The 16,849-nt window shown below is 36.8% G+C and overlaps 1 protein-coding gene across 1 annotated transcript in view; it reads left to right on the top strand.

Moving 5' to 3' along the window:
* Nucleotides 1-16,849, top strand: part of LOC119796324 (protein kinase C-binding protein NELL1-like) — a 321,529-nt gene that overhangs the window by 251,956 nt on the left and 52,724 nt on the right. Inside the window, exon 14 of the mRNA XM_038304828.1 lies at nucleotides 1,454-1,576. Coding sequence (XP_038160756.1) covers nucleotides 1,454-1,576 — 123 coding nt within the window. The remainder of the gene's footprint in view (nucleotides 1-1,453; nucleotides 1,577-16,849) is intronic.

Raw genomic sequence — 16,849 nt, 5'->3', positions numbered from 1 at the left:
GCAGGGCACCCTGCCTGTAGCTCAAAATGAGCATTGTGCCGCCGCACACTTTCATATCTATTCGTATCATTTAGTTTAACGTAACCAAAGTGTTTTAGAGTGTTATTTTGATCCCGTGTTCTTTGTGTAATGGACAATAACGTTTGAATAGTATAATAATAAAATTACTGCATAAAATAATTTTTTGAGCTAATAGTCATGTGTGACATTAACGAGGTGACTCAGGTACATGGCAGCAAATCTACATTATTATAGTGTTTTTGTGAAGTTTAATTATTAGCGCATATATTCACCTGAGAACTGATGACATCTGTGTGTTACACACCCTGTTTGCTTGCACTGAAGTGTATATGACAATAAAGTAGTGAATCTTAATCTATTTACTTATTTATTTTTATTGTTTTTTTTTAAATAGACCTATAGATGTTCTCAGCACCCGCTGTTTAAAAGTACTTCCAGTGGCCCTGAGGCATGGTGTATTTTGTACAAGAAATCATTAAAGCTTGGCACGATGGGAATCCAGGCAGTGGAGTGAAACACAAAGCATAAAAATCAGATTTGAATTTTGAATTTAGTTCACTAGTTCTTCAAAAATAATTCATTCAAAAAGTTATTAGTGTGTTTTAGCTTTCTTCTTATATCTTCGTTGCTATGCAGTATTATTACCCTTCTTACCCTACTACACTACTATTCATACGGTAAGTCCCCTATGACAATAAGGTTTAATTCTATTATATTATATTGTGTTCTATATGGACAGTTTAAAAATGTAAAAAATTTCTACTGGTCCGGAATGTACTGATTTATGAGCATATAAACATAATTCGGTAAATTGCGGTAAATTTACCTCAATCAGGTTTTCTTAGCTTTTTTATTTTCTTAACTTTTCATTTCAAGTGGCATTAAAAAGTCTTTAAAAAAGTCTTGAATTTACCTTTCCTTACAGAAGTTAAAAAAAAGGCTAAAAGCAAAAAAAACAAATAAATATTTTTTTTATTATATAAAACATGTAAAAATGTATTGTTGCACAAGTTTAAAGGGGTTGGCAACAAAAGTGCAAAACTCATTAAATAGAGATACTTTGAGCAAAGCCTTGTCATGTCCTGGTCTAAAATAAATTAACCTAATTATCTCCTACTAAGCAGTTTGTCTGCACACCTGGCATTCATCAGCTGCTGTTTTTCATGAATCTACTGTTAATTGATGTTATTTAAAGATCTCTCACTCACCATCATGGATCAGTACACATTTCTATTCCACTGTGAGCATGGCAAGAATTAAAGTTGATTAATTAGAGTTGTTCAAAAACTGGGCTATAAACACAATTCAATCTGCCTCATTCTCTCTGAGCAGATTTTGTATTACACCTTGGAAAATTAAATGTACTTTTTAACACAGATTCAAATATCACCAGCCATCATGATGGTACAGTTGCTTCTCTCCTCTCCCACAGAGCACGATGAGTGTGCCAGTGGCCAAAGCTTGTGTGATGAGAACGCCATCTGCACCAACACCATCATAGGACACCTGTGTACCTGCAAGCCAGGCTATGTTGGGAATGGTACCATCTGCAGAGGTAAGATCATGCCCTGGAACATCCCTCTGGACACAAAGAAAGATCCTAAATCCTTCCTCACATCTGTTTTTAGCTCATTGTGTGTTTGATGCTGCCATGGTTCTCCTATATCACACAACCAGGCAGCAGCTGCAGTAGAGATGATGAAAATTGATTATTGACCACTTTCAGCCTGTTTCCAGATACCCTTTTCCCATATAGTTCTCCTTATTGACATTTTACTCAAACACCTTGCCAGGTTTACTGGTTAGAATTCAGAACCTGTTTTCTTTTCTAAGTTTTGTGCTTTTATCCAAATTGAGACATTTAATTTACAACCCTTTTTTGTTTTCTTGTCACTAGAGTATTTAATATGCGCCTTATGTTTATGTGTGCTGCAGTGATGTACTTTTCAAAACCACTTAATTATATTTGTGTGCACCAAGTACACAGTTTATTTTTATATTTTTTTTTTTCGGCACAAATAAGCAAGAGACTCCTTTCTGGAACGATAGATTTATACATTTTTAAATTGTGTTTACAACCTGCTAACAAAATTGCCTAGACATACATTTACATTGCATTTTCAAAAAAAGGACAGGCTTAGCTATTGGTCCAAACCATCTGCTTCCAGGATCATTTCAACACAGAACATATATTTTATGGTGAACAATTTATGCCTTGTAGCTAATAGCTACAAGGCATAAATAGCCTATGGCCGCAGGATGTGGTGGTGCTGGGGTTGCTGCATCATCCCCTAGTGGTGAGAAAGAGAAAATTTATTAAAAATACTTTGCACAATTTAGATATTTCTTATGAACATTTTGGGAAATGATTTTGACTTTTTTTTACTCATACATGTATTCTTATCCCCTGTTATTCTTATTATAGCCTATAGACATTTAAAGTGCCAGGATTACAGCATATGATCCTACTGTACACTGAATTTGGGTGGATACAAGCATATGCATGCATATTTGTGAAAGCACAAACCAAAAAAGCAGTTCCATTCATTTTACACACACAATACAAAAGTCACCTGCTTTAAAAAGCAACTTTGCACGTCTTAAATACATGCAAAGCTTTGGAGGATCAGGCCCATAATGTTAGCAAGGTTAGAAATGCTGACAGAAATACTGTTGAAAATTTACATTGCAGGGGACACATACTGATTTTTTTATTTTAGATATTTTTACAAAAAAAAATGCAGAGGATGTTTTTCTAATCTGTAAAACACTGCTGTAAGATTTGAAAAGGAACTGAAAACATTTAGTTTTAGGACAATGCAGTATATGTTTATGCATACGCATTTAGCAGACGCTTTTATCCAAAGTGACTTACAAAGTACAAACAATGTCACAGTTATCATCAATATGACAATAAGTTCTCTAGAGGAAAATGGTTATTGAGAATCAGTGGTGACAGCAAAGAGATAGAGGGAAGTGCAGAAAGAGTAGTAGTGGGGGGGTACAGAGTTTCCTGAAGATAGGCAGGGATGCTGCTGTTCTTGTCGAGCTTGGTAGGTCATTCCACCATCTTGGAGCAACACATGAAAACAGTCTGGATTATCTTAAGCGTGGTTTAGGCACTGCTAGATGACAATCCATTGCTGACCGCTCTCTGCACACTTTTTTGAAAACAATAAAGTGTGCAGAGACAAATAGCTTTTTGAAAATATTTAAAACATGATATCCAGGCTGCTTCATATTTATTCATATATAACAAGCACTTTGCAAAAGATTTTAAAAAGCAATAGCTTGTGGTAAGATTACAGAGAAAATAATTTTCACCTGCTAATATTTCTGCAAGGGATATTAGAATATTTTTTTTTTCATCTTATCCAATTTTCCTACAGGTATATTTGCCAAGCATGGTTTAAAAGCTCACACTGCAATTTTATGTGAAGTCAAAAGAAAGGTTCATTCACATTTTCAGGTGTGGAATGTAGTTCCTATAACTGTTCCTATAAAATTGTGAATCACGTGGGCTGAAAATCTTTCTATATATCAGGTTAACTATTTCAGAGTCTCTATAATATTTGTTTATGGCTGCTAAGATCAAGTATTAGAAATTATAGTTTAAAATGTTAAGCTGCAATAAAAGGACAAGGAAAAAACACATGATATAATATCAACAGTCTACATATTTGTATTGTTTTTGTATTTTAAATGTATTGTTTTTATATTTCTAATGTAAAGATAAAGACATCCTACAAGTTTGCATGAATTTCTTACGGAAAAGTTTCATGACTCATGCATATGCATATAATCGGCAGCTTTCCAAGTCATAAGGGTATCATTAAGCCTAATGAGGCTTTGGGTTTCAGAACGGCTTAAGCATGATCACATTAGGCCTCATTACATATATGTAAATCAACATAAATTGTCATTTGTCTCAACGTCTTATGACATATTTTGTGGATACAACTTATCCATATACAAACAGACAACAGTGGCAAAAGACACTTCCTCAGTCTAAAAAAATATTCTGTGCTCTTTGCACCAAAATATTCATTTAGACAGACAAGCTAAAATAGAATGTAGCATATTTGTGCACAAAAAGACACACTAATACCACTATTATACTCCAAATCAAATCTGTTGTTCACTTAGTTTCTTCAGATAGATTTCGTCTTTAACAACCGTATCCCAATCCCAAAGATCACAATAGCACATGGATTTTCTAACACTCAAACATTAACAGGCCTTTATTCTTGATGACCAATTAAACCACTCAGGCCAACATCCTTTTAACTGCTACTTTAAAGAATTGCAGATTAAAAACAATGACGTAAGTGTGTGCTACTTATTCCACAACTTACTGAGGTCAGACATAAAATGTCCTGTCAGTTAAGTGGTATGCTTAAACTTGTAATATGCTGCAGCAAGTGTACATTTTTGATTTTTGTGTGAAGGCAAGGACAACCAGAGACAGATTAAAAGTACAAACACGGAGGCATCATATTATCAGAGGAAGGGAAGTATGTGTGGCCCGCTCTAATCAAATGCAAAACAGATATTAGAATGGAAAGCAGGTAGAAAGCAGGTCTAGAAAGAGATCAATGTCATTTTTAAGTGTCTTCACTGCAGGGAAGTTTCTGTGTTTACTTCATATTCATGCAAAATAAATACAAATGCAATGCAGACTTATCTATGCAAAAATGGAAAAAAATGGAAAAACAAAACCTGACAATCAAAATCTTGGACTTAAAGTCTTTATCCATGTTAGAACTGTTTGAGGAGAAAGAGACCTCAAAGATATAAAGTATTAACAGAACTCATCAATGGTGAAATGAATCTTCTTATATTGAATATAAAACATTAGTCTTGCAATAAACCTTACTTAAAATAACTAAGATGCAGTGGTTAAAAAGGGGGAAGCCACCTACAGACAATGAAGATCTATTTATTGGACTGGATTACTGATTGGAATGCATTACCTCTCCTCACACTGTGAAATTTATGTTTATATTGAGTGAATGCACTTCGTCGGAGCTGTGAAGATGAACATCTCTTGAGACTAATTAAGTTATTTAAGTGCCTTGCTGCAAGATAAGTCAAATGGTTTTCCGGCTCATAGTTGCACACATACACATTCCACCATTTCTTTCCTCTTCATAAACTAAACACATTACAAACAGTTTATAAAAATATTCAATGATGTGGATTTTCAATAAGGGAATAGAGTTTTATCTGTCGCTTCATCGAGACTATTTGCTTTATGCTGACAGTTTGAAATTAGTTTATGTCACAGAGAAAGTAGTTAAGCAATACACTATACTTGGGTTTGTTGGTGCATTAAAAACCTATATAAAAATGTAAATTCTCTGTACTTGAATGCTTTATCTAGACAAAAAATGCAAATCATGAGTGTGACATCAGCTACAGTGGATGGGTCCTTCCACTACTAATAAATAAACCTAAATTACCAAAAAATATAACATATTTGTTGTATTATATGCATAATATTTATTAAATGCTTATCTTAAAGGCATAATTAAGTGATATGTAGGAACAACTAGTAGCTAAAATCTTTGAATAGTTGACGGCAGATTTGCACGAACTAGGGAAAAGCATGGATAATTCACTCAATAAGCAGTGTTTGCTTTTCTTATTAAGACCCTTTAACCATTCTTTTAATTGTGGATTAGATATAAATTTATAACAGCAAAAAAAAGCTGTCAATTTTGGCATCAGCTGTACAGATAATGAACCCATATACAGCAATTGCTTTCGACAGTGACACTCCTACTCATTGATGACATTTGTCAGAAGCAGATTGGAGAATACTTAGAATGCCATTAAATCTTACTGCATCCTGCCTACTGGGTGCTGACCAATTAGTATTATGTGAGAGGAGTTGGGGTATTCTGTCTGGATTTCTCCCTCCCCCTGAGATCTCATTACTTTGTGATGGCAAAAGGGTTGGCCAATCGACTAGCGTCTTCCATCTCATTCCCCCCATACATCATCACTGCCCGCTCTGGGATAAGAAATTAGTCTGTGTGTGTGAGAATGCTACTTCTCAGCTTGTCACTGCTAATGTTTGTGAGGTTTTAGCTGTTCTTAAAAAAATAGACCAACACAAAGAAGGTAAAATCTGTTTTGAGGCTCACTAAGATGATGTTAATTTGTTATCACATAAATGTGTGCGTCCATCTAGGATTATCTACATTTATAAAATTAATTAACACATTAATTTATATTTTATCACAGAATTAATTTCCAATGATTGAGCTTGACCTCTTATTCTTTGCTGATGGTTTGAATGTATTAAGTTGTAGCTTTTGAAATGATTAAAAAATTCAGGTACTATAGCGTTCTAGAGGACATCTCCAAATGTTTGCCCTGTGTCAAACCTCACAGGCAGATAGGTGATAAATAACAGCAACCTTATGATGAACAACTTTTCTGAATACCTGTATATTTATTTCACACATTACGACTGTACCCTAAAAGCTTTAAAAAAAAAAAAGCTTTAGGTTATGCCTTTTTTCTTAGTGTTATTTAGAAAATTATTGGTGTTCTTAAATTGTACTTAATTTTTGCAGTATCTTTATATGTGGTTTTGTCAGTTCTCAGGCTCTAAGAAATAAGAATTTTAGGTTTTAAAAAATAAGGCAACTGAACTTCTGCTTTTGTTTCCTAAATATGTTTTAACTCTCATCCAAAAGGCTTCTCAGGTTGGGTATGCATTGTAAGAGTTTCTGCCCTTTTTCGGACCGATTCTCAAGTCGTGCAACCGTTTCTTTTGGATCGAGCCAAGTTTCAGCCTCATTGTGCGTCCTGCATCGTGCAGTATACAGGAGGTAACGAAAGGTGATTAGCCACTCATGACCCACTGCCGATCAGGAATCGGCACCTCTGAGGTCTCCATGAGCAAATCCTGCTGTTGAGGCAGAGCTTAGAGCGTCTAAGAGCTGATTTACCTGTACCATGCGCATATGCAAACAAAGGAATTCTTCTGACTAGGGCCATCTCTCGCCACTGAGTCTGACATGTGGTTTTTAGAAACACCATACAAAGTGAGCAGTTAGATCATATCAAGGCATCAGACCGTACAGTTTAGGCAAATAAAATTGTGTGCTATGAACTTTTAAACCCTGCAGTTTTGTCGTACAGTTTGAGCTGTAGGTGAGTACAATGATTGAAAATATCGCACGGTGTATCCCCGGCTTAGGATTGTTGCATGGTTTTTAGACCAAAAATAAAATGCCTAAGCTCCCATAGGAGCTTGCCTTAGGTGACCATTTATCAATCAAATCAGTTTGTATATTCCTTACATAAATGTGTATTTTGTAGTGTGTGTTTACCAGTCAATTGTGGAAGAAAACAGCTGTTGCTGGGAGGCCCACTTGCTGGATAAGTTCCTGAATTCATTTTTTAACTACAGTCAAATGTGTTTTATCTATGAAAATGTACTGTATTTATATAGCTCTTTTTCAATTCAGAGAACTTGACCAATGCACTTTGCACTACATTCAGTCATTCACCCATTCAAGCACACACTAACACACTGATGGTGACAAGCTACATTGTAGAGTAGACATGCTTCATGAACAGGCTGTATTCACAGCACTGCTCTGGTGATGCTGTAACACTATTTACTGCCTGACTGTTAACTCCAAGACTACCGCATAATGTTAGGTTGAAACTTTGATTTCAGAAGTGGGGAGGACGCAAGTATTTTTAAATATAATTATTTTAGTTCAGTGTGTTTCTGGAAGATCTGTTTTTTCCTCCACTTTCTCTGTGTGTTTACCTCCACTTTCTTTTGCATCTCTGCTATCCCTTACCTGACAAAATATATGGTTGCATGACATGAACAAATATACAATTTGGGGTGAAACAATCCATCTAGATCAAAAACCCAGTTATTATGACATTGGATATTTTTGTTACATTGTTTTCCTTTGTTGATGTTAATAATTACATTTAACAATAATGATTTTGATTTATCAGCACTTTTGATAAAACCAATATACTTTACAAGGTTTTTGAAAACTTTATATGCGGAGAAGGATCTTGAAGTGGATCTGCTGCTCTATGGAGCAAGTAAAGGTGTTTTAGGAGATCCAGACTGAGAGTCTAATAATCAAACACACAGACACACGAATGCACATGACACCAATTCAAAGGTTTGCGTAAATGAATACATCTTATATTAAAAGCCTCCTAGATCATGTGACCCAAGTAAAGAAAAAAAAGGCCTAATTTACAGAGGCAGACTCCCTGACCAACTGTCATCTTTTGCAGACCCACGTTTTCCTACAAGACCATGTCTCCTGCACAGTTTGTTATCTCAAAATTCCAAAATGTACCAGAAAACAGAGATAAAGGCTTGCTACCCTGCAGTTCTAATTACAGCAGGACTTCAGCAGCGCTATGACCATCTAATCACAGACCCGATTCAGTGGCACATTTGATGTTTGTAAAGTGAGCTTTTTTAGGACTGACAGCATTGACAGCCAATCACACATGAAAAGACAGGGGCCAATCAAGCCTTTGGGTCGTCTAAACTGAAGGAAACGGGCTTAACCTTGAGTTGTGGTTTTCGCTTTATAGATAGATAGATAGATAGATAGATAGATAGATAGATAGATAGATAGATAGATAGATAGATAGATAGATAGATAGATAGATAGATAGATAGATAGATAGATAGATAGATAGATAGATAGATAGATAGATAGATAGATAGATAGATAGATAGATATAGATATATAGATATATAAAGAAAATAAATTGACATGCACCTTTAAGAATCATTTTGCTGCTATTCATATTAATGCCCTTTTGGAGCTCTTGGTTAGCCTGTCCTCTCTAATGGGATAATGAAAGTTTAAAGAATACATTTTTAATCTTCATGATATTATCAAAATAATATCCTATCACACTTAGCAGGTTGTAAAGTTAAAAGTGCTGTCATGGTGTTGCTTGAGGCCAGCAGCATGATGATTTTCTCAAAGTAGACAAAGACTTTGCTGGTTGTGTATTTGTGGTTTGACACTTTTGAGTCAGCAAGAAACCATTGATCCACTGGTCATGGGGATCAATTTGAAGGCACTAACAAACAGTCTGTTTTGTTGTGTTTATGTGCAGAACATCCTCAGCCTGTTTCTCTTAGTTCAAAGACACCAGAGATTGTAAAACTTGAAATGAAACAATTCAATTAAGAAAATATACAGAATCTCTCAATGTGTAAAACAAAATTACATATTAAACAAAACTTCTGCTTAATAATAATTTTGCAAAAGTGGGAGATTTGTTACAGGATGAGACTGCCGTTATTTCAGTAACTTGACCCCTTCTTTGTTCTTTTGTTCTGGTCCACGCCTTATAAAATCTTGTGCTCCCAGTTTGATTCTCATTTATTGGAGACCAGCAGATTATTACCAGAGTGAAGCTATCAGACTTCTCCTGATGGGCTCCTGTAATGCAATTGAAATGTGTCTACAGTCTGACTCTCAGCAGGGTGATCTTTTCGTCGCTTGATTTTTTTCTTTCTTGTGTCTGTGATGTGGAAGGAGCTCTGTGGCTCTAGACACATTCCCTATAATGCACCAGAGAACTGTGGTCAACCTACTGTACTTTTGTGATCTCTCACTGAATGTTAATTAAACCTCATGTGGATTTTATTGATGAAGAATATTTAAGGCTAGTATGCTTTTTGAAGATTCTGCCCTTTTTGTTATGTTTAATTACACTGCTCCAGATATTATGCAAATGAAAATTAGGTGGATGGGACTGGTTTAATGGGGTCATTCTGTCATGATGGGTCTCTGTGATTAAACCCACATGCAGAACACCACACGAAGCAGGGTAAAAGTTTAACAGTTTATTAAAGATGCAAACACAGAGTAATTAAGCACTTGTTCTGGTACTGGTCCGGGACTTGGTTTCACAGAGCAATCTGCAGAGAGGGATAGATTGGTTAGCCAGGTGGCAACGATGACTTGGCAGAGTTTAGATCTTAGTTTGTACCTGATGAGGTTCAGACTGTTCAGTGGAGAGAGGGAACCGGTTGGGTCCAGAGGCTGTGGTTCCAGCAGAGAGTTCAGCAGCGACAGAGCTTAGCTTCAGGCTAGCGAGGTTCAGACCTTGAGTTGTTCTCCTAGTTCTTTCCTGAGAACTAGCTGGGAGATTCAGACTTAGGATCTTCAGGTTTGGCTTCTTTGGGCAGGCAGGCAGGTTTCCAAACATGAGCTCCTCCAGAGCTACTGAGTTCAGTCGGGTTTTCCAAAACTGGTCAACACTCCGGCGCTGAAGACAGGTCTGGTCGCTGCTTAAGTAGGAGGTCTCCTGATGGGCTGATGATCCTCAGGTGTGCGGGAGGCTCCAGCTCAGGAGACCCATAGCGCTCTCTGCCGGAGACAGGTGGCAGATCTCCAGATCCCAACACATACTACTCATTCTTAAACCAGCTTTAACTTTAAAACTAGTTTGGTACATGTTTACTACAGAACCGGACTGAACTTATACAGTAGCTGCATGTTTACTACAGAACTGGACTGAATTCATAGCTGCCTGAAAATTGCCAGTTCTATACTTTGCATTTTTGGCAGTGTTAACGTGAATTGATGATATACTGACATCAATGATCATTAAATATAGATATGTATATACATATATTAATATATATATATATTTTAAGAGAAGTGGTGGCCCAGCCAGCCAGGCAGCTATTTAGTTACCCAGTAGCTACACCAACAGCCGCTTCATTCTGAGTGTGCTTCAGTGTGTGCCTTGTCTGCCAAAGGGTCTTTTCTCGGTGGGAACAAAATGGAGGTATCCCAATCAGATACCCAAACTACCCTCATTGTATTATTTTTATATTGACAGAAAAAGCTACAGAATAGGCTACATCCCTGCAAGAGTGTAACTTTGTGATTAAAGTTGGTGGGAACACTCTAAAAGTGGTGGCTGATGGACCTACAATTATGTGACATGAACACTTTCATTAGGTATTAGGTTTTTGTATTTTCCAAAAATGTTTATATATATTGAATGCTTTCCTATTGTTGAGAATGTAAGAGTACCAAAATACACTGATATCAGTACTTATAGATAGTTAGACAGTTACCTATTAGTGTATTATTTATAAAGGGTTTAAAAATGTTACTATATTAAAAAATGAAAGCTGATGCCAATGTCAACAGTGATGGATGGATGGATGGATGGATGGATGGATGGATGGATGGATGGAAGGAAGGAAGGAAGGAAGGAAGGAAGGAAGGAAGGAAGGAAGGAAGGAAGGAAGGAAGGAAGGAAGGAAGGAAGGAAGGAAGGAAGGAAGGAAGGAAGGAAGGAAGGAAGGAAGGAAGGTTTCCCTTTAAGCTGGATCAAAGTTTATCCTCCTTCAAGAGCAGCAAAATCTAATTTAGAATTTTTTCCCACATATTGTTGGCAGATACAACAAATTGAACATTATATTTTTCACAAATATTAGATTTTCCCTCTACTGTATCTGCTTTAATTCATGCAGGTTTCTTGACTTTCAATTTCAAAACTGTCTGTCTGTGAGTCTGTGTCTCTGACTGGCACACCTATTTCTGAATCTTACTGAATTACACAAGAAAAAAACCTAAAGATATGTTGCAGTTTAAATATAGCATAGTATTATTTGTTTTTGTAAACGTTCTGGTAAACTTGGAGATATATTTCATTGTACGTTGCACATCCCAATAAATCTGTTTCACCTTTAAATCTGCAGCTGTTCCTACTTGCGTCTTTGTGCTCTCTTTAAAACAGATTTATGAAGCTGTCTGCTAATATAATGATGCCACAAAAACACATTTTCAAGATATCTAGAAGCCCTGTGGTCTGCTTTTGTCTGTTCAATAAGAAAACAGATATGTGCAAATGTTTCTCTCTAACTGTGGTTTACAATCCTCTGAGAAACAAGCTTTTTAAAGTACTAAAGAAAAACTAAATGTGTAAACCTTATGTTTTGTCAAATTTATTGCCGAATAATAATAACTTGTATAAAACCTACACTTCTGTTGCCATTTAAAAAAAAAAAAGCTCTGTATGGCTAACGAACACATCTTTTCAGATCATCTATACCATTTTTGACCAACCCATAAGCTTTGCAACTGGCTGCGAACCGCTGCATTGCACGTGAACTGCTATGGCTTGAGGATGCTAACAGAATGGCATTATCTGAAAAAAAAAATGAGATCCTGAATTTTCCAACCCAGTTCTATCTCCCATAAAATTACTGTCCATCAACACAAAAAAACACAATCAGAGATAAAGGGCTGCCTCATCAAACCCTCTCTGGGAAAAAGCTAATACAACCACTTGTTTGGTACCTGTCGTGATTTCTTGAGATGTCAAATGATTTTTCAGGAATTTTAGGTCAACCTATTTATATTTTTCCAATATCTGAGATTTCACTGCCACTTTAAAAATAGAAGACCTGCATCAAGCAGCAAGATTACTGTACTGTAGGCCTTTTAAGGGGAGCTGAGTGACTAAGAGACATTATCCTTTGGTAAGTCGCCTGGACCATGTTTTACCCTGATCTCTTTGTGTATAGATTGCATGTACGCAATGAAAGGTCTCAACCTCAAAAAGCTATTTTTAAAATAGATAATTACTGGGAAAGAGAGGAATTAATAAGAAAAAGGGATAAAAATTACTGTACCTTACTCTTTTTTCTTACCACCTTTCCTCATTCTTTTGTAATTGTCCTTTGGGACAAAACTGGTCCAGAATTATGTCATTTCATTCAGAGTAAAATAAATGGGCCACAGGGGTTCAGACGGAATATGGTGTAAGATTATAGATCAGCATTGTTCCTAGTGCAAGCCTAATGATCAGCAGTCTATTGCAGAACCTTTGTTAGCAGCAGAATGAGTGAGCTAATCTTGTTAATGGTCCGTTTCATTCCCTTGGAAGGGTTTGTGTAGACAAAGGGAATTTAAATCGAGAAGATTTGAGTAGTGAGAACAGAAGCATTGACTCATGCTTTTCTCATTTTCTATCAGAGATAATCACAGAGGAACCTGGTTGCAACCAGCTAACAGATAGCCGTGAAACCTAGATTAATTTGTTCCGATTCATTCAGCAAGCAAGGGAGGGGGCAGGGGGCTGTCGCTGAGGGGAAGGGAGAATAGGATTTGTGGTGGGCAGGGGGATTCAGCCCTCAGTTCCTCTCCAAATAGCAAGCATTAGAATTCCCTGTTAATTATTCCTTCCCCTACCTTGCCTTTTTGATAGGAGTAAAATATTTCTTGGTGCTACCGCCACATAGTTTCATGCTCAAGGCGTTTTTTTTTTTCACTCATCTAACTGGTGGAAACCAAATTTTTTGAAGCTCTGACTTATTGGGAAAATAAAGGAGAATGTCTCTCCATTAAACAAAACAAAAGTAAGAAAAAAAAACCAACTTATTTTTTTTTACCATTGTACCGATTATAATTTGAGAGGATTTTTTTTGTCAGTGTCCCACTGCTAGATGCAGCCGCTGCACAGTTAAGAGAAAAAATGTCTCATCCATGCTGCTCAGATACGCAGATGAACCCTTGTAATGTAATTTTTAGAAGGCTGTCCTGATTCTGTCAAATCTGTTTTGCATTTTGCCTTCAATCAGTCTTATAATGGGGATATTTTGAAGTTATAAAACCAACGATGAGAATAATTTAGTGATATTTGATGTTTGTACTTCATGATACAAAAAGAAATTAGGAGTAAGTGCAATTACTGCAATTGCAGTGTTTGTGAATGTACGCCTTCAAACAAAGGCTTGGAAAACTGGTTAATTAGTTTAACAACCTCAACCTTATTAACATAGGTTTTACAATGATTTTGTCAGACCATGTTAATATCATACATTGACTCTAATTGTAAATAATGCAGTTATGAGAAGCATAACAAAATGGGCTATTTAAGTAGTTCTCAATTTTGTAGGCTAAATTCCTCCAGCTTTTTTCCTGTCTACCTAAAAGTTAATGCTCTATCCAGACAAAGCAGAGTTTAGGTACACATCTAACCACCTGGTCTGACATGGGCCCCCATCCAGACAAAGGGGGACCCAAATCAAACTAGATTTGGAGCCTACTACCACAGTGCGAAAGATTGACGGTTCAAGCCCCGGCTCCGACTTTCAGTGTCGTTGTGTCCTTGGGCAAGACACTTCACCTGCATTGTCTACCGATGGTGATCAGAGGAGCCAGTGGCGCCAGTGCAGCCTCGCGTCTGTCAGTGCCCCTCAGGGCAGCTGTGGCTACAATGTAGCTTGCCATCATCAGTGTGTGAGTGTGTGCGTGAATGGGTGAATGAATGTAGTGTAAAGCGTTTTGGTCAAGTCTACTGACTTGAAAAAAAGTGCTTTATAAGTACAGGCCATTTACATTGTGTAAGTTTGAGACAGCCTGTCTCATGCTCTATTAGAAAGCGCTCATGTTCCACTGCATGAAAAGTGGGATTTTCGTCAATATACGGCACTGTAGATTGTCGTGGAACTTCAGGTTAGCGGCAGTTTACGGCAATTTGCAGGCTTCGTCGAAAACTCCCGTAAATTGTCAGAAATTGACGTGGAATTTCTTAGGCAGTGTTCCCCCCATGCCTCCCCCCCATGGAATTCTAGGGGAGGCTTTAACATGTAAATGAACATGCTGTGAGCTATACAAATGCAAACCAGGGTTGCAGGGGGGGTTTTACCCCAAGTGACATCTTTCTGAGGAAGAAAATCTCTGATACAAAGAGATCAGGCTTAGTATAGCCTCTCACATTTTAGCTTGAATTGATTTATTTAATTAAAGTATAGAGACCAAAACAGATCTTTAGCCGACAGAGCAATACATTTAGAGCAGTAATTATTTTTAAAAAAATTTGCATTTAAGATAAAAAATAAAATGTTGTCTGTCAATATGCTCAATTCACAATTACTTAAGTGGAAAAGTTTCAAGAAATGAGTCTGAGATGATTCACTTTATAACATGGCGCATTATCCTGTTGGAAGTAGCCATCAGAAGATTGGTACACTGTGGTCATAAGGTCCGGCCAGGTCAAGATCCGCAATTGCAATTGCACCAAACAGGAAAAAGAACATCGACAAATTCCGGTTCGTCAAATTAAAATATAGCAGCAACAGATCGGTGACTAGAAATTATAGCACAATTCTTATATATATATATAAAAAAAAAAAAAAAAAACTAACACCGTTTATTTAAATGATTGGATCCAAACTATTGGTTATTCACCAACGAGGAAGCAGATTTCTCATCTCCATCAAAATATTTATTTTATACCGAGGGACTTAAACTTTAATGAAATCCATTCAAAGGAAACTTCTTATTACAGGAATGAAAAGAGATGCTGAGTTTGGAAGTAGTGAACAAGTTCATTAAAAAAAAAAGCAGTTTTGAATTATCCTTATCCCCGTTACAAAAATCTACAAAAATATATATATATATTTGGGCAGAAACTGAACATATGCTGGATGATGGTGGGATTTTTTTAATATGTCATATTAAATTAAGCGCTCACAGGGTTCATACAGGAATGAGTGACTCTAATTTAATGCTATTTAAATGCTATTAGAAATGATTTTAATACCATCAACAAGAATCATGTACACAAGTTATTAGTGTAGATGAAATATGAAGGAGCTGTAAGCAGAGTTCCATGACTCCTGTATGTATGTAAACACACACACACACATATACGTATATATATATATCCTCTAGCTTTTTCTCCGCCTGGAGCGATATAATATATCTGACGAAATTGTGTTTATAAGCATTTTTTATTAAAGAATTATAAATACTTCGATAAACATATTTAAATAATTTTAGTGCCAATTAAGGCCTTGATTTAAAAAAAAAAAAAAAAGAATGATTTTTTAATTATTTTTATTGATCCGCGGAAACTCTGGTTCATCTCGCGCATGCTCTGTACGATCTCCAAGAAACTTAGAGCGGCGGGGTCTGGATCCACAGTGGAGGATGCTGCTTTGCTTTGTGCAGGCGGTCTGGAGCGTCTGGATTTCGGGGTAAAACTCCTCTTGGACGCGATGGCGACTCTGCATCGAACAAGACGAACTCAAAGAAGAGATGCTAGCGGTAAATATATGTTCGATTACTGCCTGCTAAGCTAAAAGCAGCCTAGCCTAAGCTACCGGCTAATAGCAGCCTAGCTATTAGCCTATCTAGCCTAGCCTTGCAAGAACAAGCTTTATTAAAGTGTATTTTTTGTGATTACAGGAAGCAGTATGCCGTCTTAACAACTCGGAGACTAATTGCAGGCGCTATGAACCGGAGCAAGGGTAAGATTTAAAGAATATGCTTTCATTCTGCGGTAAAAGGTAATGGATACGGATAGATACCGATCATAGCTTTTACATTTTGTTTTCACAGACTACTGTCGCCTCACAATGAGGCGGTGACCTCCTATTTGCTCGGAGCCATAATCAGCAAGTCCAGATTTGCACGATGTTGATAAAGACGACATTGTGTGTAAGTGACTTGTTTTAATGTTTTCTCCTTCCTTGTTACTGTGACTCGCGTTTGATTTTTTATTTATACCACTCTCATTTGTTTTCCAGCTGCCTGTAAGACGTATTTTCAGACGGCACGCAGGAGCTTCAGATATAGGCTGCCAGCCAACACGCTGCGTGCGGAGGCTATCTGCTCGGAGTCGGGCCAGAAGAAAGAGGGTAAGGCTTTATTTGGTGACTATTTTTCAGGTGCATTAATAGATGTGTTGTGTCCATACGCAGTGCGCTGATTCATTGTTTTGTTTTTTTCAGCTGCTGAAAGCGAGGCAGAGTGTGCTAACAGATGAGGAA

Source organism: Cyprinodon tularosa, unplaced genomic scaffold (assembly GCF_016077235.1).
Source record: "Cyprinodon tularosa strain WSP-4 unplaced genomic scaffold, ASM1607723v1 ctg543, whole genome shotgun sequence".
NCBI classification, from domain to species: Eukaryota; Metazoa; Chordata; class Actinopteri; order Cyprinodontiformes; family Cyprinodontidae; genus Cyprinodon; species Cyprinodon tularosa.
The sequence above is the reverse complement of the archived record's forward strand: the minus strand, read 5'-3'. Positions and strand labels throughout refer to the sequence as shown.